Source organism: Pan paniscus, chromosome Y (assembly GCF_029289425.2).
Source record: "Pan paniscus chromosome Y, NHGRI_mPanPan1-v2.0_pri, whole genome shotgun sequence".
In the NCBI taxonomy this organism is placed as follows: domain Eukaryota; kingdom Metazoa; phylum Chordata; class Mammalia; order Primates; family Hominidae; genus Pan; species Pan paniscus.
This window is the reverse complement of record NC_073273.2, coordinates 29791582-29816458: the sequence shown is the minus strand read 5'-3', so window position 1 is coordinate 29816458 and position 24877 is coordinate 29791582. Positions and strand designations below refer to the sequence as shown.

The 24877-nt window shown below is 46.1% G+C and overlaps 1 protein-coding gene across 1 annotated transcript; it reads right to left on the bottom strand.

Annotated features, from left to right (window-relative positions):
* Positions 1 to 12811: 12811 nt before the first annotated feature.
* On the bottom strand, positions 12812 to 15551 carry LOC129395775 (testis-specific Y-encoded protein 3). Its single transcript, XM_055107222.2, is given in 6 exon segments — positions 12812 to 13021; positions 13715 to 13796; positions 13903 to 14048; positions 14150 to 14261; positions 14390 to 14467; positions 15075 to 15551. Coding segments are annotated over 6 exon segments (918 nt in total). The 3' UTR covers positions 12812 to 12998.
* Positions 15552 to 24877: the final 9326 nt, after the last annotated feature.

Below are 24877 nucleotides of genomic sequence, written 5' to 3'. Positions count from 1 at the left end.
TAAAAAATTCTGTGCCTGGGCAGGTATGAAAATAAAATTTCAATGAATGGTAAATTTCACAAATACAGTTTCACATTTGTATTTTGCATCATTTTGAAAATTTTAATTGCTGACATATGAAATTCTCTATTGACTTTCATGTTAAATGTACACATTTGAATGAATTTCCACAATGAAAACTAGCGAAGGCCAAGCGTTAGTTCAGGAAGTTGAAAGCAGTCGTTCTGTAAAATAAAAACATATTTATTGAAGATATATTTAGAGAGATTTTAGAAGGCTTCAGTCAATATTTTTGTTTCTGTTGCTCTGGTGTTTTATCATACAGGGACAAGACTGTAGCATCAGTAGCTATAGTTACAAGGCTAGCAAAGACTCAGTGCTATAGAAATTATTATTGTGGAAATTGGCAGCTTGGCTGTCTGTTTGAGGAGACTAGAGGACTTAGGAGTTTCCACCCAAAGTACAAGGGCCTGGTTTAGTGGGTGGCCTTGTTTTGCTGAAGTAGATAAGATCCAGCAGAAGGGTGGATTCACTGTAGTAGCCAGGGTTTTGAGACTGGTAAAGCTTATTTGTCCCCTAGTGCCATTCCCAGATATTGGTCTGTGCATAAAGGCACTTCCTGGACTCGCTGACTCCTGTAAATTCAAATGTAGAACTTAGATTTAAATCCCTATTCCAACTTCTTAAACTTAGATCTAATAGGTGGGTAATAAAATATGATTCAGAAGAAAGGGAGAAGTCAGATAGCTATATAAGCAAATCATCCTGGTCAAATATCTTCAAAAATATTACTACAAAAAATTACTGAAAATTCAACCTTAAAAAAGTTATTATAATTGGAGAAACAGAAAAAGGTTGGAGTCATTTTAAACCCTGAGGTGTAAAGGTACTGTTATTAGATTCCAGGAATTATATACAATGAATAATTTGTTGGAAGAGCAGCATACTATCTCTTGAGTATGGCTAGAGATTCATAAGCCATGTAAGAAAACTCAGAGAATGAGAAGAAAATGTTTTCAGGGATTTTGTTCTGTTATGAAAGACTTTTAAAATGGATTCCTACTGATCAATGATTCACTTATATTTATCATTGAGGCATATGCTGTGTACCGTTTTATATAGAGATGAAGTTATAGTTTCTATCATGTAGATACAAAAACATGTGACTCTGTACCACATTTGCATCAGAGCCTTTGGCGTGATTAATGAAGCAAACAGTGGAACTGTCTATGTCAGGTTACAGGTGGGCATAGCTGGAAGCTTCTGTCACTTGCACTTTAACATTTCTGCATTCTCATCTGTCTCTCCTGGAAAGAAAATGGACTGTAACTATCCTAAGGGACATATGTTACATGAAGACACTAAGTATTCAGATAAGACCATGAGTTGTCTTATCAATGTCTTGTCATTACATTTATATGTATAACTTATACAAAAAATCCAGTTTATTTTATCACAATTACATATTACATCCCACATTTATGTATTTTATTATATTTCCAGTGCCTGTTTTGTTTTGTTTTATTTTGTTTTGAAATCTCGTTCCACTCTGTCACTCAGTCTGGAATGCAGTGGCCTGATCTCAGCTCACTGCAACCTCTGTCTCTTCGGTTGAAGGATTTTAAAAACTAGTAAAGAATTTTCAATTGAGTTAGCAGAAGTAAAAATAAAATTAAGTGGAAATAGAACAACAAAATTATAAACACTATTTCTCAGCAATGCATAGATTATCATACTAGGAATTGAAATGTACTTAGAACTTAATGATACCGCCAATATTAAAGATTAAATTTGTGAGTAGCAAGAAAAGTGATATTACAATAGGAGTTTACAGAAAAAGATTTCTCTAATAACTTGAAAATTAATGTACTAGATATTTCAATAAAGAATGAGAAAAGAAACAACAGAATCAATTCTGAAAAACTAAAGTGTGGGAATAATGATGTAGACAAAATTAGTAAAACATACAAAGCTAACCTTTGGTTGTTGGAGAAATATAATAAATGATGCAACCGTCAGTCAAGTTTAGAAAAAAAGGCAGAAAACATTGATAAAACTAAGAATTTAAAAGGTACACAACCATAGATACAGCATAGATTAAGAAGCTAATAAGGAAATATCCTTAACACCTTAACCTACAAATTTCAAAACTGAAATCAAATTGACAGATATTTATAATCTGTCTATATATATATAGACATATATATAGCTCTCTATATATATTTTCATATTTATATATAATTTTTATATTTGTATCTTACATTTATACATATATAAATATAAGCTATGTATATAGCTTCATAAAATTGATACAAGAAGACATATATAATCTGAATAGTCTCGTAAATGTTCAAGGAAATAAAGGATTGTTCCTAGAGATAAAGCACTAGGCTCGGACTTTTTCCCCAGGCAGAGCATTTCAATATACATGAAGAATTCTATAGAATAAAAAAGGGAAAATCCTAAACTCATTGTGTGAGGCAAGCAGAACTTTGATGCCAACAAGACATAAACTGAGTGTAGAAAAAGATATGAAAATTAAGGCCATTCTCATTCATGAAGCAAATGGTAAAATCCCATATGTAACAAGATTTCTGTGGATTCTTTGAGGGTTAGAAGGAAATTTCCTTCTGCCAGATCCTGCTACTCTGGGACAACCCACACACAAATTTCTGTTTTGAGATTTTCTGTAATACCCATGCAATATGGAACAGGCTTGACAATCTGTGTGATAGCCAGCCTGTGGCCATGACTTCTCAGGGACACAAATTTCTTCTGTTTGCCTCCTTGTTCTGCTCAGCTCCAAGAGAACTTTGACCAAAGTTCCTTGAGCTTGGAAATAGGAATGGGTTTGCTTCTGTTTCACCCTCACTGTGAAGATACAGTCCGGTGGAATCCAGATCCACTGCGAGAGAGTCGGCTATTAAACTCTTTTCATGAGTAGTCCCTAGGCCTTGACTAGAGTCTTTCTTGAGATATGAGGCTAATAGTTCCTTCTTGGTCCACCACTTTTTGATATAATTAATGCTTCTTCTATTGGGAATTTTTAATTGTTTGGGAAGTGACATGGTTTGGTGTGTCTCCATTCAAATCTCAGCTTCGATTCTATCTCCCAGAATTCTCTCGTGTTGTGGGTGGGACCCGGGGGGGGTAATTGAATCACGGGGGTTGGTCTTTCTCATGCTATTCTTGTGACAGTGAAGAAGTCTCACAAGATCTGATGGGTTTTTCAGGGGTTTCCGCTTTAAGTTCTTCCTCATTCTCTCTTGGCATTGCCATGTAAGAAGTGCCTTTATTCGTATACCATGATTCTGAGGCTTCCACAGCCATGTGGAACTGGAAGTCCAATTAAACCTCCTTTTATTCCCAGTTTCAGGTATGTCTTCTTCAGCAGCATGGAAATGAACTAAGACAGGAGGTTTGGTCCAAATAACCTTGGCTTCCATGATAGAAGATAGAAGTTGGTGAAATGTTTAATCTTTTCTGTGGCAAACTTTTGCAGTGGGTATTATTTTTCTAATTTTTTTTCTTGTTCTCTTCACCTTTGTTTGTCACAGGGTACTCTCGCTCTGTAGACCAGGAGGGAGTGCAGTGGCAGGATCTCAGCTCAACACATCCTCCGCCTCCCAGGCTCAGCCTCTGCAGTAGCTGGGATGACAAGCATGCATCACCACGCTCAGGTAATGTTTTGTATTTTTAGTAGAAGCCAGGCTTCACCATGTTGGCCAGGCTGCTCTCCTACTACAGATCTCAGGTGACCCGCCCGACTCAGCTTCCCAAAATCCAAAGTGCTGGGAATACAGGTGTGAGCCACCGAGCCCAGCCAACTCCAGTATTTTTTACCTAAGCCAGTGGATGAGTGGAGTTGCCTTTATTTTTTTTCTTTTTTCAGTCATGATCTCGCTGTGACATCCAGGATGGAATGCAGTAGTCTGATCTTGGCTTACTATACAATCTCTGCCACCCATATTCAGGCGGTTCTCCTACCTCAGCCTCCCAAGTAGCTGGGACCACAGGAAAGTGCCACTAGGTCTGGCTAATTTTTGTATTTTTGGTAGAGACAGGTTTTTGCCATGTTGCCCATGCTGGTCTCGAACTCCTGACCTCAAGTGACCCACCAACCTCGGCCTCCCAAAATGTAGAAATTACAACAAGAGCCACGAAGCCTGGCCTGGAATTGTGGCTTTTTGACATAAGAAATCTGTGGAGGGAAAAGCTTGGTTTGTGGGAGCACCTGAGCTCAGTTTGGCTCAAAGTTCTGGGATACCTATTATTGAGTGGCAGTGATGGTATGTTGTTAATGTACAATATGTTCCTGTATATAGCATATGTCTATGCTCATCAGATATTTTCAGGTAAAAAAAGATAGTCATTCCAGTAGTTTGAGCCATTATAGCAATTCCCACCAGGGGATTTCACAGTCCAATTCCAGTTGTGGGCAACAGTGATTAACATAATGGTAATTAATGAGAAGAGATTTTGAGACGTCCAGCCACGCTGACATGTCAGTGCCTTGTTTGCAGTATTATGAAGAAAGAGTGCAGTGGACTAGATACTAAGAAAAACATTGAATTATTTTTCTTGCCTCTATAACATCAAAGGACAATTAGAGATATAGAAGCTATGGAACATTCCACAGCATGGCTTGACATTTCACTGAACTTTTATCCTTTTAACCATGTACAAAGTTTGTTACCTATGCAAAGGTAGGACTGCAAAAGGAAGACAGAGGTGGAGTCAGAGGTCACAATCCACAGCAAGGTGACATTCTTGTTGATCGCAGCTTGAAATCAAAATTAGAGCAAGAATTAACTTTCCGGTTGCCGTAAGAGAACAAGGAGAATGAAGCTACCAGCAGTTAATGGTATTGGATTAATTGAAATGAAGGTTGACAGATTGTTTTGGTTTTCCATCAAATTGAGTAAAGAAAAGGTAACCACTTATCTAATTTCACACATATACAATTGTGGATTAATTAAAAGATTACACAACCCATATATTATGGGTTTCTCATATAAGTGTATATGTACATGGGCAGACTCACAGTGTGCCAATATGTGTCTATATCCAAGTATATACAAATCCAGTGACCAACAGTTAACAAGATAGAAATTCTCTCCCATTTCACCATTCCCTTTCCTAGAATTTTTTCATAAATATAATTTTTCATATATTTGAAGCCTACTCTCTGGAGGCATGTAAAGCATGCATGCAGTAAACCTGTGCGATCTCACAATGGTGGTGTCAGAGAAAACAGTAACACCGATGTTATAAAAGATTAATTGTGAGGAGAAAGTTATACTTCCCATTAGTACAAATACACAAGAATGATTTCATCCAAAGCTGAAATCAGTCAATATAATTTGTTTTTAATGTTTTATTTAAAATACTTAATTTCAATAGGATTACTAAAGGAAATTAACGGTATTCGTAATAAATAATGTTCATGTATTCCCTTTAATTGTTGATTATTTAAAATGTAAGTAAAATACTAAATGGCACTGTATAATGTAGTTTCATGAAGCATTCTTTGTGGTTTTCATAAAATTGATAGTCTCCATGGAATATTTTGAGACTGAGAAAATTCCATATATCATTTTATTGTACTTTCACTTTACTACTTGCTTGCATGTCATAACTGATGGAAATAAAACTATGTATATTTACACATATGCAAAGCATGGATTTTTGTTTATGTTTATGTGTTCTAGTGAGACAAAGTTACCAATAATTTTTTCTATATAGGAAAATTTTTACAAACCCAAAGTTCTAATCTGTCTTTTCTTTGAAGTTTCATATTTCAGTCTAGGTATGTAATGGAATTGGCTGGGATCATTCTTTGATTTCACTGTTATTTGTGAGTTTCTGATATGCTTTTAGGAATGTATAGAGTTTCAAGCTTGCTTTCTTCTTCTTCATCTACCTTTGGACCTGTATATGCGATGTCTGCAGTAATGTGCAGTGCTATCTGACATACGGCTGCTGAAAGATACAAGCATATATACAATTCTTTGTTTCAGTGAATCTTTAGGAACAGACAAGTAACCTGAGACATAATTATGGTATGAATGTAAGCAAGCAGTTTATCATAGAGGTACAATAAGGGTGAAAATAAATGTAAAAATACATGCCTCATCCAAAACATGAGGTAGTCCAAATGAAAAATTTAAGTTGGCGTAAAGAACACTTTAAAAGTTCTGATTCTTTCTGGTGAGAGCAAGGAGCTCAGAAACCATGAGAAAGTCCTTCAAAGCTGCATGTTGGATTTGCAGGTCAGGATGGAAAGCCTGGGTCTGGGGGAGGGTGCTACGGTCCTGGTCTGGTTGAGGTCCTTCTGGGGCTCAGGTGTGTCTCAGCGGGAAAGCTGGGAAGGGGAAACGCATGCTTCACCCCGGCTAGAATGCCACCTCAGCCCACCTAGATGAAATTGCCCCTTCACAGCCCTGTTTCTCCTTCTTGGACAGGCAGGTGGAGGAACTCGGCCACCCTGAATACAAGTGGTAGGAAGAAGTTTGCCTTTCATCACAACATTTACTTCGGAAACAAAGTGATGACTAAGGAGTATTGCATTGGCATCCTCCATGAGGAGTAGAGGGGGTAGTACCTCGGAAGCTGGGCCTGGCGTGAGCCTTCCTGACTCGTCTCCCTCCAAGATACAGGGCGACTGGCTCCACTGCAGTCCAGTGGTTCCAGGGTCATGCAAGTGAAAGCCCGAGTTTCCCGCAGGTCACTGCCTGAGCTTCTTCAGCTGGTTGTCTGACTGTGACGGCCCAGGTTACGGCACGATTGCTGAGGTGGGGCAGCTATGGGGCATCATCGCAAAGGACCTTCTTCGACATTCCTTGGCATCGGAGGAATTGGCTTTGAACCAGAACCTGACCTGTCACGGCCAATTTGCCCAGTCCACCAGATCATCAGCCAGGGCCTGTGGCTCTATATTCTGCAGCACTACCCAAGGGAGTTAGGCCCTCAGAGAGGGAACAGAGAAGAGGCTAGAGAAGCAGCCCAGGGCTGGGGGTTGAGAGGCCTGTGGGTCCTGGAGGTAGGACACACATAGAGAAGCCAAGGCTCAGGGAGGAGACTGCAGTAAGGAAACTCAGGCCATCATGGGCTGGTGGAGAAATGCCCATCAGGGAACTGTGGTACCCACATTTCACGATGGGGGAACCGTAATCTGCTTAATAGGCATAAGCAGCTAAGGTCAATGGGTGGGAAGCCAGGATCAAGGGATAGCTGCCTCATCATCCCTTGCTAGCTACTTCCCTGTCCTGAGGCTTGCTTCTACCTGGGGTTCAGTTTGGGCTCAACCAGGGATCTCTCACCCTCCACACAGATGCCCACCTGAGGCCTGTCTAGGTCTGCGTCCTCCCAGAATGACTCTCCCAGGCCTGCTAAGTACCGTTTGGATGACACCACGCTCCACTGACATGCTTGCTTCCCTCCGCCATCCTCATTCACCCACCAACTCCCCACCCCAAAAAAGGCAGGCCACCGCACAGGGAATCTGGAGGACCACACAGGGCTCACAGGGGAGGAAATGTGAAGAGACGGCAAAACAGAACAGGACATTCTGTGTGTTTCCAGAAGGCAATCTGCCTGGATATTAAGGCCCACCTCAGTATTGGTGAGGACACCCAGTGTCTCTTGGCCCTGAGCATGTGCACACAAACACGCACATTGTCTAAACGGCATTGACATCACTACTACCTGAGGCATCCTCAGATTCTATACAACCCCTGTAAAAATATCAATGACACAATCTTCTTAGAAAAACAATCTAGGAATCCCAAATTTGCTATGAAATGGCAGAAGATCCTGAATACCCAGAGCAATCCAGTAAAAAGCACAAAGCTGGAGCCACCACACTACCTAACTTCATGATATACTACTACAAAACTTTTTGTACCAAAATACAATAGCACTGGCAGAAAAGCAGAGACTAGAGCTCAGGAAAAACAACAGGAGCCCAGAACTAAGTCACTGCATTTGCATCTCACCGCCTTTACCCAAAGAAGCAAGAACGCCCAATGCAAAATCAAGTATCTTCTATAAACTAGGTTGGGGAAATGTGAATAGCCACACAAAGGATTTTACAAGTGGATTATTTATCACCAAACTCCAGTGTCAGATCTGAAACGATAAAAATAGCAGAAGAGATCACAAGGAAGAAGCTCCATGGCGTCCGTGTGTGCAATGATGGTCTCAAAGTGACTGCCAGAACACAGTAAACACCATCAAAAACAGAGAATGGAATCATAGCAAACTAAAGTGCTTCACCACACCATAGTAAACTCAACATACAGAAGGGACATCCTACAGGATGGGAGCAATGATTGAATAGTCACAGTACAGAAGGAACTCCCAACAACTCAATAGCATGAAAACAAATGGGCGAAGGCTGCGAAGACTCATTTGTGAAACTGAGACATACAGTTGCCCAGAAGACACACTAAAAGGTCCTCAGTATCCCCAATCCATCACGAAAATGCAAATCAAAAACACAATGAGATTTCTTCTCACTTCAGTCAGAATGCATATTATCCGAAAGTCAAACAAAAAAGAAAGAAAAGAAAACCCTAATCTCTGGTGAGGATGCAGAGAAAACGAATTCCCTGCTCACTTTTGGGGAGAATGTAAATTAGTGCTGGCATTAAAGAAGCTTTATGGCTCTTATTTAAGTATAAACAGTCTTCAGAAATCTACAAGTAGAACCACCCACTATATGATCCAGCAAATCAGAATACCCGGGCACGCCCACTAGTACACAGATCAGTATGTTGAAGTGGTGCGTGCACCCATGCAATTATTGCTGCACTCATTACGTTTTTGCTGTAGCCAAAATACGGAAGCAATCTGAGTGTCCCTCCATTGATAAATGGATTAAAAAATGCAGCAAAAACACGTATGCGCAATGGAAATATGTTGAATATGGGAATCTGTTGAATGTGTGCATGCCATTCTGTTAAGTGACATAAGCCAGGTATCAGAAAGGAAAATAGCACGTGATCTCATTCTTATATGAAATCAAAAAAGCGGACTTCAGAGAAGTAAGACTCCAAAGACTGCGGTGAAGAGGGTGCACTGACGAGATGCTGGATGAAGAACTCATACTTCTAGTTATAAAGGAGGAATAGGTTAAAAATATTTTCTTCAGCATGCTCACTATAACTAGTGGTAACATATTCTTTCTCTAAAAATATTTGAATACAGTGCATGCCATGTTTGTTCACCACAAAAATGACAACTATGTGAGGACACACATATGTTGATTGGCTGGATGTATCCAATGCAGAATGTATATGACCTGTTGAACATCACGCCTTAAGTGGTAAATATGTATCATTTCATATGACATTTTTTAATTAAACCTACAATTTTTAAAATGCCTTAACAAAATAAATGCAAATAAAATATTGTATTATAAAGCAGTGCTTTTCTTTTCTAGCAAAGTCTTTTTCATGACACAGGAAAGAATGCAAGCCTTTTGGTAACTTGAGAAATAAATACATTTGTGTACATGTATATATATAATATATACATGTATATACGTATATAAATGTGCATATATACGTATATACATGTATATACATATATATGTGCGTATATATGTATTTTTATATATGTGTATATATATATGAAAATCCCTATGAATGCTGATGATGAGTTGAAAGATAGAAATTCCAGGCACAGAGACTATAGTCCATGAATTGAAACCTTCAGTGCATGTTTCAAAACAAGACGTGAGGAGGAGGAAGAAAAAAGTAAAAAACACAAAGCCATGGCAGGTCCATGGGTTACACCTGTCATCCCAGCACTTTGGTAAGCTGAGGTGGGAGGATTGCCTGCACTCAGGAGTTCCAGATGAGCCTGGGGCAACATGGACCCACATTCAAAAAGTAAGTATTTAGTTAATTGATACATAGCTTGGAGGGGTGGCATGCATCTGTACTGCCAGGTGTGTGAGAGTCTGAGTTGAGAGGATCACATGGGTGTGTGGTGCCTGGGCTGCAGTGGGCTGAGATCGTGGGGCTGCTGTCCAACCTAGAAGACAGAGTAAGACCCATTCTCGGAAAACAAACAAAAAACAGTCACATTAGGTAAATTAAAACTATGTAGTGTGAGGAGAATCAAAATAAACGAAACATCATCAGAGCCTATGCGATCTGATGAAGGAAACCAGCTTTCACATAATAACAGCCCCAGCTGGGGAGAACAATGAGAAAGGGCAGAGAGAACACTGTAAATAATAACACGCCAAATTCCCCAAATGAGTTAAAAGACATAAAAGTACAAAGAGTGCTTCTTTTCAATTCAATGCCCTTGAATTCAGAATTAGAAAGTAAACCCAGATAGAGAATAGAAAGACAGACGATACAGATGGAGAGCGTGTGTTGGGGAAGTAAGGGAAGGATGAAAGGAGGGGTGTAAAGGAAGGAAAGGAAAAAAGGAAGGGAGAGAGACTGATAGATGTTCAAAGACACAGATACAAAGTCTACAATGGTTGTAGAGATAGGCATGTGCAAATTGCCGCAGGGAGTGTGGAAAAATATCGGAACCACGGAGACCTAGGTGGAGTCAGAGAAAATATACAAACTCGCACAGAGAAATAAACATACACAACCACAAACACACACGTGGTAGTTTAAACATGAAAAGACACCAAGTCCCTGTCGGTACAAATCACAGATGTGCTTCCGAGTTACTGAGGCACAATGCAAATTTGTCAGTGCCCTTAGCATCTGTGGCCCACGTGCACGGATATTCAGTGGAAGAAGTGTTACACAGCCTTTATAATTCAGCACGATCTGTGATAATACCAGAAGAAGGGATCTCATGTGAAATCACTAGACTGAATTGCACGTAGGATTCAAGGAAGAAGCCCAGTCTGCTGCATTCACTCGGTGGGGTGGCAATATGGCTGAGCCACCAACCCATGGCACGCCCATCCATTGTAGACAGTTCCTGGTTTGCTGCCTGCCTTGGAAAAAGCTCCTCCCCTACCACCACTTTAAAACAGGCTAGCTCCAAAACTAGTCCTGGCATCCATTTACGGTCATTTTCGTATCTATTTACCTCCTAGAAAAATCATTGCAAGACCCTTTCCTCAACATTTTCCTATGCATTAAATTTGGGGAAACGCATTTTAAGACGACCTCGTTATAGGCAAGTCCCCAGACGTTTCCTAATCTGAGTTGCGCAGAGTGCACACACCAATCTGTTGCCCCATTGCCACTATACGGATACCGTACTGGACCACAGTGTCTTTGACATGCACACAGTAGGATAGAGGGCAGCTTGAGGGGGCCAAAGAGTTCCGACTGTTTTCAGAATAATTTGCTTAGAAAACGTGTTTCTCCTGTGTTTGTGGGTCAGGGGGACGGTAGTCAGGGAGGACAAGACTCCCGCTCCACAGCTTCAGCTGTCTGCATAGGAGCAGGGACAAAACCGGGCGATAGATTTTCAAAGCTCAACTGCTTTGATACCGAGCAGAAGGGGTAGAATGCATACTGAAGGCACCACAACAGATTCAGGAACTTTGACTGTCCAACCCTCTTCCCTGAAACAACATAGCTCTTCTCACAGAAGCTGTGCTGACCAGAGTCTGTACGGGACAGGAATGTTAGCACTCTATTAGCGTGTGGTCAACATGGATGCTCATGTTGGAACTCTTTCATCTGGGAACAGGAAAGAAAGTTCTGCCTCCGACACTGAAATCCTCCTGCCCCATCCTTGACAGAGGCAACCCCTTGTCTTGTGCATAGACACAGGTGTTCCTGGGAAGCAGCCTCCCACTCGCGAATGAAAGCTGTATGTTTTGTCCTCCTGTGTGAGGCTTGCAACACATACTCTACAACTATATTCGCTTTACATTCTAAACCTTAGGCAAAGTATGCTGAAGAGGCCACAGAAAATTAAAGGGCCCTGGGCTCCAGAAACAATCTGCAGTGCCAATCACGAGGGAGAATATAGAGACTCACTAGACTTTGCAAGAGCACAAAATGCAATCGTAGTGTTGTTAGCTACATACGTTATGGGCTCCTCACCTAACATAGAATCTTGGAGAAAAGCTTAACCCAACTAAAGATGTAAACATCCACAAGAGTGTCCATATCCAGGGTCATCAAGTGACAAGAGAGTCCCTGGATGGATTCTCCAACAATCTTATATTCCACTAATCCACGCCCTTTCCCCTCACTTCTGTAAGTTTGTCTTTTCCCGTAGTCATCTATGCCAAAAGTGTATCCTGAATGCCTTCCCACATGCCTCTGTCACCTTTCCCACAGTCCCTCCATACACCTGACATGCCCATTTCTTCTCACGTTGATGTTTCAGAAGTCCTGAGAGGCTGATTGTCCCAGAAAAGGATTATGCATTCACCTTTAAAAGAACATGTGGATTCAACACGAAAGCGAACTTTAAGATTTCCATCATCCTGTGCTTATCTATTGTGTATGATGATACTCAAAATGAAGGATTTTGGAGGTCCCAGCAAACTGGGACCTGGAAACCCAGTAACCCCATTCCTTGAACTATCTCTGCTTCCATAGGATGAAGTCAGCCTCCAACTAAGCTGTCTTTTGCTTTTACCTCCCCCACTCTGTCCTGTTGGAAGAATCCCAACACATCCCACACCCATTCACTCTACAACTTTAGAGGCCCAGCTCCAACGCAGACTGGTAATTTCCATGAAGAGAATAAAGCACGTGGATGGATCAATTCATTAGCACACCCGAATAAAGTGGATAAACATACACACACACACAAACACAAAGACACACTCACACACACACACAGACACAGAATCACACATCCTTGAGAATGTTTATTTTTCATTCCATACAATCCAAATTTACCCCCTCTTCCTGATTTCTGGTGACTCGATCTCTTTTTCCTTTAGTTCCTGTGCATAAGACCATGCTGAGTACTGCCGTCCTGCATACTGTTGTAACTTTTTAGGAGTTCTGCTGTATTAGGTAAAATCTGATGCTCCATCATATTCAACTCAACAACTGGGAGTCCCCTAGAGAAACACAAACTCACGTTAAAACGCATTTTCTCTGAGCCATACTTTGAAATGTTTCAATTGTGGGGCCCGCTGAGAAAAGGATATCCCTTCCCCATTTGTGATCCCCTAAACTTCCTCCTACCACGTGTTACAAACTGTTCTGCGCAATCCCTGCCCCATTCCCAGTATTGTCTGTGAGGGGAGTCAGCTAACAAGATGCACTGTACCCTAAAAGCACACAGAAGTCTGATGGGGCAACAGCTTAAGGAAATCCATCAATCTAAACAGTCCTTTGTGGTTTGGGGCAAGGATGATCAGGACGCACATTCAGGGAGCCCAATCTTATGGGGTTGGTAGGATGACTGCCGGAGGGGTTCACAGCCATGGAATCAAGTGCCGCAGACTGAACTGAATGATTTTCAGCTTTACTCCTCATTGATTCTGGAAATGGACGATTCTTCACTGGGCTTAAGACTCCACAGCTATCACCTGCTTTGCGTGAAGTCTCTAATGTGCCTTTTCAGCCCAATGCCATGAACGTCCTGGATTCTGTCACTCTCTGTCTTCCTCTCAAGGAATTTCTACATGTACCAAAGGAGCCTCAATTTCTACATTTCTGAAATGAGCACCCAGGCTCCCTGAATAGGCAGGTGCATCAACCCCCTTATACTAGGCATCAAACAGCTCCAGTCCCAACTAACGGCTCACCTGACGTCTCTGTTCCCTCTTCAGGTGGCTTCATCCTCTTGTAGTATTGCAGGGGATTGCGCCACAGGTCCTTACATAGGATCTGTCAGGGGACTCAATCGGGAAAGGCCTCATCAGGGCTCAGAAAGGTGACCCAAGCAGCTGGGAACACACGGGGTCATTTCTCATGTTTCCCAGTGAGGACTCACCTCAGCAATCTTGTTAGATCCTGCGAAGTTGTGGTCAGAGAACCAGTTGAAGAAGTTAAGGCTGCTGCTGTGGTGTCTGCGGCGATAGGCCTCCACTTCATAATACGGATACCACTCAATTGGAGTGGAATGAGAAGCCCTGTATTCTACAGAGACAGGAGTTTTTGTGGGAAGGGGGCTGGATCACGTCGGCAATGATCCACCCGCCATCTTCCTTCCACTACCCATCCTGGGAGCCACCTGTCACCTGTGATGTTCACCAGATATTCCTTGGTAATCACTTCATTCTGGAAGTAGGGGTTACTCCGAAAGAACAACATGATCTTGCAGAGATGAACAGGATGCTTCTCTTCTTCCACCTGTCAGGACAAGGTGGAGAAAGCTTAAATACGTTTTCGGGTGAGGTGCTCACTCTTGCTTACAGGAATGAATTATTTCCCTTACCCTCCCCCGCTAAACCCTCTAGCCTCAGTCTTCCTGGCCTCACCTCCAGGCTGACCATGTAGCTCAGCATGTCTTCATCTTCGTCAGTGATCAGGGCTGACATCTGGGGGTGGTTTGCAATCTGATTTAGGTCAAAGAGACTTTATACACGATGGAAGGGAAAGCGACGAGCAACAGGGAAGAAGGCCTAAGAGCACCCAGAGGCTGGGGTAGGGGATTTCTCAGATCTGCTTCCATGTATGATCTCCTTTCACCTCCCCCTCCCCGTAAACTAAGGCCTCCTGTGTTCACAGAGGGTGTATGATTCTGAGGCTGACTGCACTGACATGGGGAGGTGCGATTTGCAGAGACTTGCTGGTGTCTGAGGAGTGGCAGAATCTGCTTAGAGCCGAAGACGCCCAGTCCCAGATCGGACTAGCAAGGGGCAGCAATCACTCTCCCTTAAAAATAGCTTGCTTCACCGAAAAACCTCTTCTGGTCTGAACTCGCTTCTGCTCTTCAAAAAGATGCCCCAAACGTCTGCTGCTCGGCATCACCAAGGGTTTCTCTGCCGCTTGCAGGACAATAGTACCCACGCCTGCTGTGGCTTTCCGCAGCCACATTTGTCCGTGGCAACTCCCCTTTGTTCCCCAAAGAGTCACATCGACGCCGAGCTGCCCATCGGTCACTTACACTTCCCCGAGAGCACCTCTCCACTAGAAAGGCCGAAGAAACACTGAGAAGGATACAACATTGGCCCAGAAGCCAGGGACGCTCTGGATGACGGCGCCTCTGCGGTCTAGGTGGGGCTTGCGCCTCCGCTCCATCTTTTCCCGCTGCCGAGAAAAGGCCTTCCTGGCTTGGGCATTAACCGGCTCCAGCTCCACCTGAACGGCCAGCAGCTCCTCCAGTGCAGACTCTGGGGTCATGGGCCCAGGGCCAGGCTGTGCCCGCTGGGCCTCCTCCTGCCGCTCCACGAGGCCCTCCTCCTCCGCCACCACCTCCACCTCCGCCATTATGTCATCCAACAGCAGCACCGCCTCCTCCCCCAAAGCCGCCTGCTCACTCTCCACCCCGGCCGCCCCCTCCTGTACAGCCTCCATCCTGAAGGCGGTGCCCTCCTCGGCACTCGCACGCACCAAGGCCTGTGCTGCCCGACCCACGCCACAGGAACCCTGCCGCAGCCTCTATGGCACCCGGTAGCTCAGCGAGCCCTCAGGGCGCATGCGCCGGGCTTCCAGGCGCCCCCTAAGGGACTGCGCGCGAAGGGCCGAGGGGCCGCACCCAGGCCGACTTCCTCCCGTCGTGGCCAATCAATGGGAGGGCGGTGGGCGTCTCCCTGGGCGGCACAGCCACTGGCGGGCCTGCATCTCCAGCCCCCCACCCCCCGCCTTCCCTGCCCAAGCCTCCTCCGAGAAGCCCTTGGAGCTTGTGCCGGGTAGCTAGGCATCCAGGCACACGCGGGCTGCGTGGCCTTTGGAATTGTGGGCATGGCAGCCCTGTGCCCTGACATCCTCAGGGTGGCGAGCCATGAACATCTCTATGTGTCACGAACACAGGAAACGTCTCTCTTCGTTAGGCAGGCCAGGTAGATGGTACGGAAGTAATACTGCAGATCCAGAGAAAACTCTCTGGTTCCTGGGGCTAGGGCGGCAGGGGTGTCCTGGGGGAAGTGATCGGGGCGGGCACGTGGGAGGAAAGTCGCCTGCCTTATAAAAGATTAATTGTGAGGAGAAAGTTATGCTTCCCATTACTACAAATACACAAGTATGATTTCATCCAAAGGTGAAAGCAGTCAATATAATTTGTTTTTAATGTTTTATTTAAAATCCTTAATTTCAACAGGATTACTCAAGAAAAATAACGTTATTCGTATTAAATAATGTTGATGTATTCCCTTTAATTGTTGATTATTTCAAATGTACGTAAAATAGTAAATGGCACTGTACAATGTAGTTTCATAAAGCATTCTTTATAGTTTTCATAAAATTGACAGTCTCCATGGAATATTTTAAGACTGAGGAAGTTCCATATATCATTTTATTGTACTTTCACTTTATTACTTCTTGCATGTCATAACTGATGGATATAAAACTATGTATATTTACAAACATGAAAAACATGGATTTTTGTTTACGTTTTCTAGTGAGACAAAGTTACCAATACTTATATCTATTTAGGAAAATTTTTACAAACCCAAAGTTCTAATCTGTCTTTTCTTTGAAGTTTCATATTTCAGTCTAGGTATGTAATGGAATTGGCTGGGATCATTCTTTGATTTCACTGTTATTTGTGAGTTTCTGATATGCTTTTAGGAATGTATAGAGTTTCAAGCTTGCTTTCTTCTTCTTCATCTACCTTTGGATGTGATCAGGGCGGGCACGTGGGAGGAAAGTCGCCTGCGTGTGCTTAGGTGGAATTGATCTGCTGTAGAGGCCAGAGCCCCGGCACACACTCTCACAGGTCGAGGCAAATAGAGGCTCCGAGTACCATGCTTCCTCTCTGAGGATGCTGTACTCCAAGGAGCATTCCAAAGGGCCTCTTGTCCTATGTCCCGGGCACACCAGAGGCCAGCCGCCAGGGTTGGCCATTGTCGGCCTGCGCGCACGCTGTTGTGCACTGCCTTGACGACCCAGAGGCTTCCGCACCCGCAGCAGCGGCTGCGGTGCCTGTTGGTGGGGCTCTGCAAGCCCAGGGCCGGGGCCTCTCGCTCCCGAGCTCCTGTGCGCAGTTGAGCCTGCTGGGGACCGGAGCCCTTTGGCCAGTGCGGGATCTGCGGGTCCAGCAGAGCTCCTCAGGAAACCTGGGTCCACATAGGTGTGGGACTAGGTTCTCAGCAGGGCGACGCCCGTGGGTCTTTCAGGGAGCGGGTCTGCTGGGGAGCGGGCCCCCAGAGCCTGTGGGTGCGGGGCATGGGCTGGGCTGGGCTGCACAGGCCCGGGGTCTGTGGGAGCACCCAGGAGAAAACCGTGTTGAAGCTGGAGGCAATGCTGGAGAGGACGGCCGGGGTACAGAGCAAGGAGGCGGCCTTGGAAGAGAAGGCGGTGCTGAAGGGGGAAAACATCATGGCTGAGGTGGAGGTGGTGGTTGAGGTGGAGCCCGACGTGGGGTGGCAGAAGGAGGGCCAGCGGGCACAGCCTGGCCCTGGACCGAGCACACCGGGGCCGTCAATGGACTCGCTGGAGGTCCTTCACTTGGAGCTGGGCTCCGTGAATGCCCCAGGCCACAGAGCATCGCCGCCTTGTGGGCCAGAGCAATATGCTTGCGGCTGCCGATTGGGGATGGCTGGCAACAGGGGATAGTCATCGGGCTTCGGGGCTATGGGGGCTGTTTGGGGGGAGGAGCCAGGTGGGAGGCGCGTGGGGGTCAGCCAGGAGGCAGGGGATGGGGGACAGCGTGGGAGCCGAGGCCACATTCCTGCAGCTGTGAGGGCAGCTCGCTTGTAGCAGCCCTGGGAGCACGTGGTAGGGAAGGGGAGCCAAGGCCAGCACTGACGAGGGAGAATCGCGGTGCCAAGGTCCCTTTGCGCACAGCCCAAATTTTAAGGACACGTTTCCCTGGGAACTTGCCTGGAGGACGAGGAATCTGTATGCCATTACCAGCCATTGAACCACCCCTGCTCTCGGTGCCTGTTTCCAGCAGGCTCACCCCAGAAACACAAGGTGCTTAAGAGGGGTTCGCGGCGCATGGGGCTGCCGACCTCCTCACGGCAGGAACCAGCTCCGCAGATACGCATTCTTCCACCTGCAGGCTCTGCACTCAAAGGTGTGTAGGCCCGGAGCCTATATAACTTCCTTTGGACCCACGCAATTCCCTTGGAGAGCGCCAGGCACAACCCTGCTGTCGCTTCTAAGTACAAGGCTTCCCTCAAGTGGACATGCCCACCCCTCAGGGAGACTAGGATAAGAGGACACCACACACCCGGACATCAGCGGAGCATGTCCAGCACTCAGCACACAAAAGCCTCCTGCATCTCAGAAACCCAGAGAAGCAGCCGCCTCACACCACCCCCCGTCCCTCCCGTCCCTCAGCTGCAACCACCTGCCCACTTTTTCTGCCTCCCGTCTCTAGTCAGCGCAGGCCTTCTTGTCCGGGGTCCACCCACTCCAAAAACCACCACAGTTGTGGCGTTGCCTCCTCGCCAGACAGAGATAGAGGGTCAACAATGAAGGGTGACTGGCCAAATGTCTGGGAGATGGCGCTGTTCCACATTGTCTGTGTTCTTGCGAAATTGCAAGGCGTCACGAGGCTTGCCCACCCAACCCTCTGGAGAGTTCTTGGGCAGAGGTAGATTGTTTGGCACAGGAGATGTTGGCGTGGTTCAGAAAGCATGCGGAAGTCCTGCTTTGCTACATGATGGATTTGCAGGTCAGGCTGGGGAGCCTGGGTCTGTGGGAGGAGTCAAGTGTCTGAGTCAGTTTGAGGTCCCCCTGGGGACCAGCGTTGTCTCAGTGGGAGAGCTGGGAAGGGAAACTCATGGTTCACTACAGCTAATAGGCCATCTCAGCCCAGCTAGTTGACATGGTCCCATTGAATCCATCCTCTTGCTCCTTGATCCGGCAGGTGGAGGAACTCAGCCATCCCGTTTACCGGTGGCAGAATGATTTCCTTTCATCCCAACCTTTATTTCCACAGTGAAATCATCATGAAGGAGCACTTTGTTGGCATCCTCGGTAAGGAATGCCTCCCAGCATGGTAGGGGAGCTGGTGTGTGGGAGGGTGGGACTGGCATGAACCTTCCTGACTCCTCTCCCTGCAGGCTACAGGGTGTCTCATTCCACTGCAGTCCAGCGGTTCTGGGATCACGAAGGTCAAGCCTCCAGCTGCAGGCAGTACACCTCCTACCTGAGCTTATTCAGCTGTTTGGCTGAACATGACTGCCCGGGTTTTGGCAGGATTGCTGAGGTGGTGTTCAAGGTGAGGCATCATGGGAAAGGACCTAGCTGGTCATTCCTTGGTCTCTGGGGAATTGGCTTTAAACTGTCACCTGAACTGTCCTGGACCCACATCTGCAGTCCCCTAGATCATCAGCCAGGGCCTATGGCTCAATCTATTGCAGTTCTATCCCATGGAGAGAGGGTCAGCCTTAGAGGCGGAACAGAGAGGGGGCCAGGCGAGCAGCCTAGGGCTGGGAAGGACTGGGAACTGAGAGGCCTTTTGACCTGGATCTGGGCCCCACATGGAGAACCCAAGGATCCTGGAGGAGACTGCAGTGAGCAATCCCAGGCAATCCATGGGTTGGGGGAGAGAGACCCATCAGGGACATGTAACACCCGCATTTCAGGATTGGGGCACCTTAAGCCACTATGATGCATATATGGCTAAAGTCAGCGGGTGACAAGCAGGGCTAAAGGGATAGCTGTCTCATCATCACTCGCCAGCTCCCTGCCCTGCGGTAAGACCTGCTGCCACCTGGGGCTCATTTTGAGATCAACCAGGGCTCCCGTTTTCTCCAGGAGGATGTCCACCTGAGGCCCACCTAGGTCTATGTCCTTTCGCAGTGTTTCTCCCAGGCCAGTCATGTTTTGTTTCCATGAACCCGGCTGCCGTGACATGTGTTATCCTCTCTGCCATCCTCACTCCCACTGCCCTGCCTTCCCATATAAGTTAGTCCACCTCCCACGGAATCTGGAGGACCACACTGGGCTCCAGTGTGAGGCAACGTTTTATTTTCTTCACGTACATGTATTTTAGGGCTACCTCCCGGGCTGGGAATGTGAAGAGATTGCCAAATGGCTGGGGACCTTCAGTGTGTGTCCAGGGAGGGAACCTCGCTGGGAATAAAGGCCCACCTGCGTAATGGTGTGGACATGCAGTGCCAGTTGTCTTGATAAAGACCTGCTTTCTTACATCACCTACTATTAACATAAAAGTTAATTCCTTAGAATATTGAAAAAACAAATTTAAATATGAAGAAATATAATTAGTTCATAATTGTATGGAAAACACTGCCAACTGATCCATTTTCCATTACAATTCTTATGGGAGACTTGATGTTTTTAGCAAGTTTTAAGATGCATTTTTATTCTTCTACTCCTGCCAGTTTTTATGATCATTTTTGTAATACAAGGACATGGCCTCTGGAAAGTTTTGAGCGACTTTCAGCTTCTTTTAGGGTAGATAGTTGTAAATTTTGAATTGTTTTCCCCTGGGGTTCTTTTGAGGTTACTCTTTGTACTTTCTATGGGGGGTGTTAAATTTGTTTTCTTGTTTCGCCCTTGTGGAACTTTCGTTTTAAAGGAATTGTGTGTGTGTGTGTGTGTGTGTGTGTGTGCGTGTGTTAGAAATGGGAGTTAGCCTGTTAGCATGTTTTCGAGTATGGATTTTTTTTTTTTTATCAATTTTTTGGGTGTATGTGTGTGTGTGTGTCTGTTTGTTTGTTTTCAGTTGGAGTCTCACTGTGTCATCTAGGCTGCAGTGAAGGGGCAAACTCTCAGATCATTGCAACCTCTCCCTCCAGCTTCAAAGGATTCCCGTGCCGGCTGGTGCTGTTTTTCCCCCACGTGAGGAGAACATGCAGACAGTTATAACAAATTCTGTGCCTGGGTAGGTAGGAAAACAAATTTCAATGAATGGTAAATTTCACAAATACAGTTTCACATTTGTATTTTGCATCATTTTGAAAATTTTAATTGCTGACATATGAAATTCTGTATTGACTTTCATGTTAAATGTACACTTTTCCATCAATTTCAACAATGAAAACTAGCGAAGGCGAAGCATTAGTTCAGGAAGTTGAAAGCAGTCGTTCTGTAAAAAAAAGAACATATTTATTGAAGATATATTTACAGAGATTTTAGAAGGCTTCAGTCAATATTTTTGTTTCTGTTGCTCTGGTGTTTTATCATACAGGGACCAGACTGTAGCATCAGTAGCTATAGTTACAAGGCTAGCAAAGACTCAGTGCTATAGAAATTATTATTGTGAAAATTGGCAGCCTGGTTGTCCGTTTGAGGAGACTAGAGGACTTAGGAGTTTCCGCCCAAAGTACAAGGGCCTGGTTTAGTGGGTGGACTTCTTTTGCTGAAGTAGATAAGACCCAGGAGAAGGGTGGATTCACTGTAGTAGCCAGGGCTTTGAGACTGGTAAAGCTTATTTGTCCCCTAGTGCCATTCCCAGATATTGGTCTGTGCATAAAGGCACTTCCTGGACTCACTGACTCCTGTAAATTCAAATGTAGAATTTAGATGTAAATCCCTATTTCAACTTCTTAAACTGAGATCTAATAAGTGGGTAATAAAATATGTATTCAGAGGAAAGGGAGACGTCAGACAGGTATATAACCAAATCATCCTGGTCAAATACCTTCAAAAATATTACTGCAAAAAATTAGTGAAAATTAAACCTTAAAAAAGTTATTTTAATTGGAGAAACAGAAAAAAGTTGGAGTCATTTTAAACCCCGAGGTGTAAAAGTACTGTTATTAGATTACAGGAATTATGTACAATGAATAATTTGTTGGAAGAGCAGCATACTATGTCTTGAGTGTGGATAGAGGTTCATAAGCCATGTAAGAAAACTCAGAGATTGAGAAGAAAATGTTTTCAGGGATTTTTTTCTGTTGTGAAAGACTTTTAAAATGGTTTCCTACTGATCAATGATTCACTTATATTTATCATCGAGGCATATGCTGTATACCCTTTTATATAGGGATGAAGTTATAGTTTCTATCATGTAGATACAAAAACATGTGACTCTGTACCACATTTGCATCAGAGCCTTTGGCGTGATTAATGAAGCAAACAGTGAAACTGTCTATGTCAGGATACAGGTGGGCACAGCTGGAAGCTTCCGGCACTTGCACTTTAACATTTCTGCATTCTCATCTGTCTCTCCTGGAAAGAAAATGGTCGATAACTATCCTAAAGGACGTATGTTACATGAAGACACTAAGTATTGAGATAAGACCATGAGTTGTCTTATCACTGTCTTGTCATTACATTTATATGTATAATTTATACAAAAAATCCAGTTTATTTTATCACGATTACATATTACATCCCACATTTATGTATTTTATTATATTTCCAGTGCCTGTTTTGTTTTGTTTTATTTTGTTTTGAAATCTCGTTCCACTCTGTCACTGCCTGCAGCTGGAGGCTTGACCTTCCTGATCCCACAACCACTAGACTGCAGTGGAATGAGACATCCCGTATCCTGCAAAGAGAGGAGTCAGGAAGGTTCATGCCAGACCTACCCTCCCACACACCAGCTCCCCTACCATGCTGGGAGGCGCTCCTTACCGAGGATGCCAAGGCAGTACTCCCGAATGATCACTTCATTGTGGAAGTAAAGACTGTGATAAAAGGAAAACTTCATCCTGCCGCCGGTTCCTGGAAGAGTTGCTTTCCTCCCCTTACCTGGCCAAGAAGGAGAAAGAGGACGTACTCAAAGCAGCATTTCATGTAGCTGGGGTGAGGTGACCTGTTAGCTGGGGTGAAGCGTGTGTTTCTCCTTCCCAACTCTCTCATTGAGACACCCCCGGGTCCCAGGGGTACCTCAACCTGACCCAGACACCAGACCCCTCCCGAAGACTCAGGCTCCTTAGCCTGACCTGCAAATCCATCACGTACGTAGCTTAGCAGGACTTCATCATCATTTGTGATCCCGGCCAACATCTGGGTGTGCCGCACAAGCTGCCTCTGGTCAAGGAGCCGCCAGATGATTGGGTGGGCGTGCAAGGAAACACCCTGCAACTTTGCAAGAGCACGGAGAGTGTGGGGCAGGGCACCTTCCCTTCCAGGCCCTCTGTCTCTGTCTGGCGTGGAGGGCACCATCAGAGCTGTGGTGGTCTTGGTGGTGGGTGGAGGCAGGCCCAGACAACCTGCTCTGACCAGGGACTGGCACTGAAGAAGTGGGCAGGGGGTTGGGGGCGGGGTGTTGTTGTGTGAGGCGACTACTTGCTCGGCGTTTCTGAGCTGCAGGAGGCCCTCCTGTGCTGGGTGCTAGACAGGCTCTGCTGCTGTCTGAGTGTGTGGTCTCTCCTTCTCCTGGTCTCCCTGAGGGGTGCACGTGTCCACCCCAGGCAACCGCTGTGGGTAGAAGTAGCTACGGGGCTGTGCCTGGCTCTCCCCATGGAGCTCGAGTGGTTTCAAGGGAGCTTATATATACTCAGGGCCTAAACATCTTTGGGTGCAGTGCTGGCACAGGGAAGAAATTGTGTCTGGGGAGACAGTGCCTGCCTTGCATAGGACAGCAGCCCCGTGCACAGTGACATCGAGTCTTGAGCACCTTGTGTTTCTGGGGTAAGCTTGCTGGACACAGGCAAGGGGAGCAGGGAAGTTCCATGGCTGGCATGGGCATGCAGACTCCCCTTCCTCCAGGGACTTTCCCAGTGAATCGTATCCTTCAACTTTCTGCTGTTATGATGGGTCCTTGGCGCTGCTGTTCTCCCTGGTGAGTGCTGTGCTTGGCTTCCTGTCCCTACCACATGCCCTCAGGGCACATGCAATTCAGCTGCCCTCCTATGTGCATGAGCCTGTTCTCGGTTCCCCTTGTTGTCCCCCATGCCCTGAATCCTGGCTGACCGCCAGTGCCTACCACCTTGTTTCCCCCCACCTCCGCTCCCGGGAGCTCGGCGCCCATCCCCTGCTGCCAACCATCCCGAATCGGAAGCTGCAAGGATATGGCTCTGGCCCAGAAGCCGGGGATGCCCTGTGGCCTGGGACATTCACGTAGCGGAGCTCCAAGTGAAGGACGTCCAGCGAGTCTCTTGCTGGCCGGGGCGTACTGGGGCCAGGGCCAGGCTGTGCCTGCAGGTCCTCCTGCTGTGGCTCCACATTGGCCTCCTCCTTGGCCACCACCTCCATCTCTGCAATGATGTCATCCCCCACTAGCATGCCTCTTCCCCCAGGGTTGTCTTCCTGCTCTGTGCACAGACCATCCTCTCCTGCACAGCCTCCAGCCTTAACATGGTGCCCTCCTTGAGGCTCCAACAGAGCAAAGCCTGTGCCTCCCACCCCCCACCCCCTCCCCCGGCACCCCTCGACTCTGGGGGCAACTCCAGGAGAGGCCTGCGGGCCTTGCCCTGCTGAGAACCACATCCTACACCTATGTGGAACAGGGTTCCTGGGGAGCCCCACAGGGCCCTTAGCCTGTCACTCTCACACTGCGGCTCAGATACCCAGCAGGGTTAGCTGCGCACAGCAGCCCTGGAGTCGGATGCCAAGGCCCTGGCTTCCAGAGCCCCGCTAGCAGGCACCACGGCCACCACTGCATTTGTGAGAGCCTCTGCACCAGCAAAGCAGTGCACACGGATCACTGCATTGGCGACCATGGCGGTAGGCCTCCCGTGTGCCCAGGACACAGGATGAGAAGTCCTTTGGAATGCCCCTGTGAGTACAGCATCCTCAGGGAGGAACCATGGAACTCGGAGTATGTATTTGCCTAGACCTGACAGAATCCTTGCAGGGTTTCAGCTTCTGGTGCAGAGGAATTCCACCTCAGCAACGTACCAGTCAACTTGAGTCCCACGCACCCGCCCTGCCCCAATCCCCCCAAGCCACCGCCGCTGCCCTCGCCCCAGCGGGCAGCGCTTGTCCCTCTCTCTCCC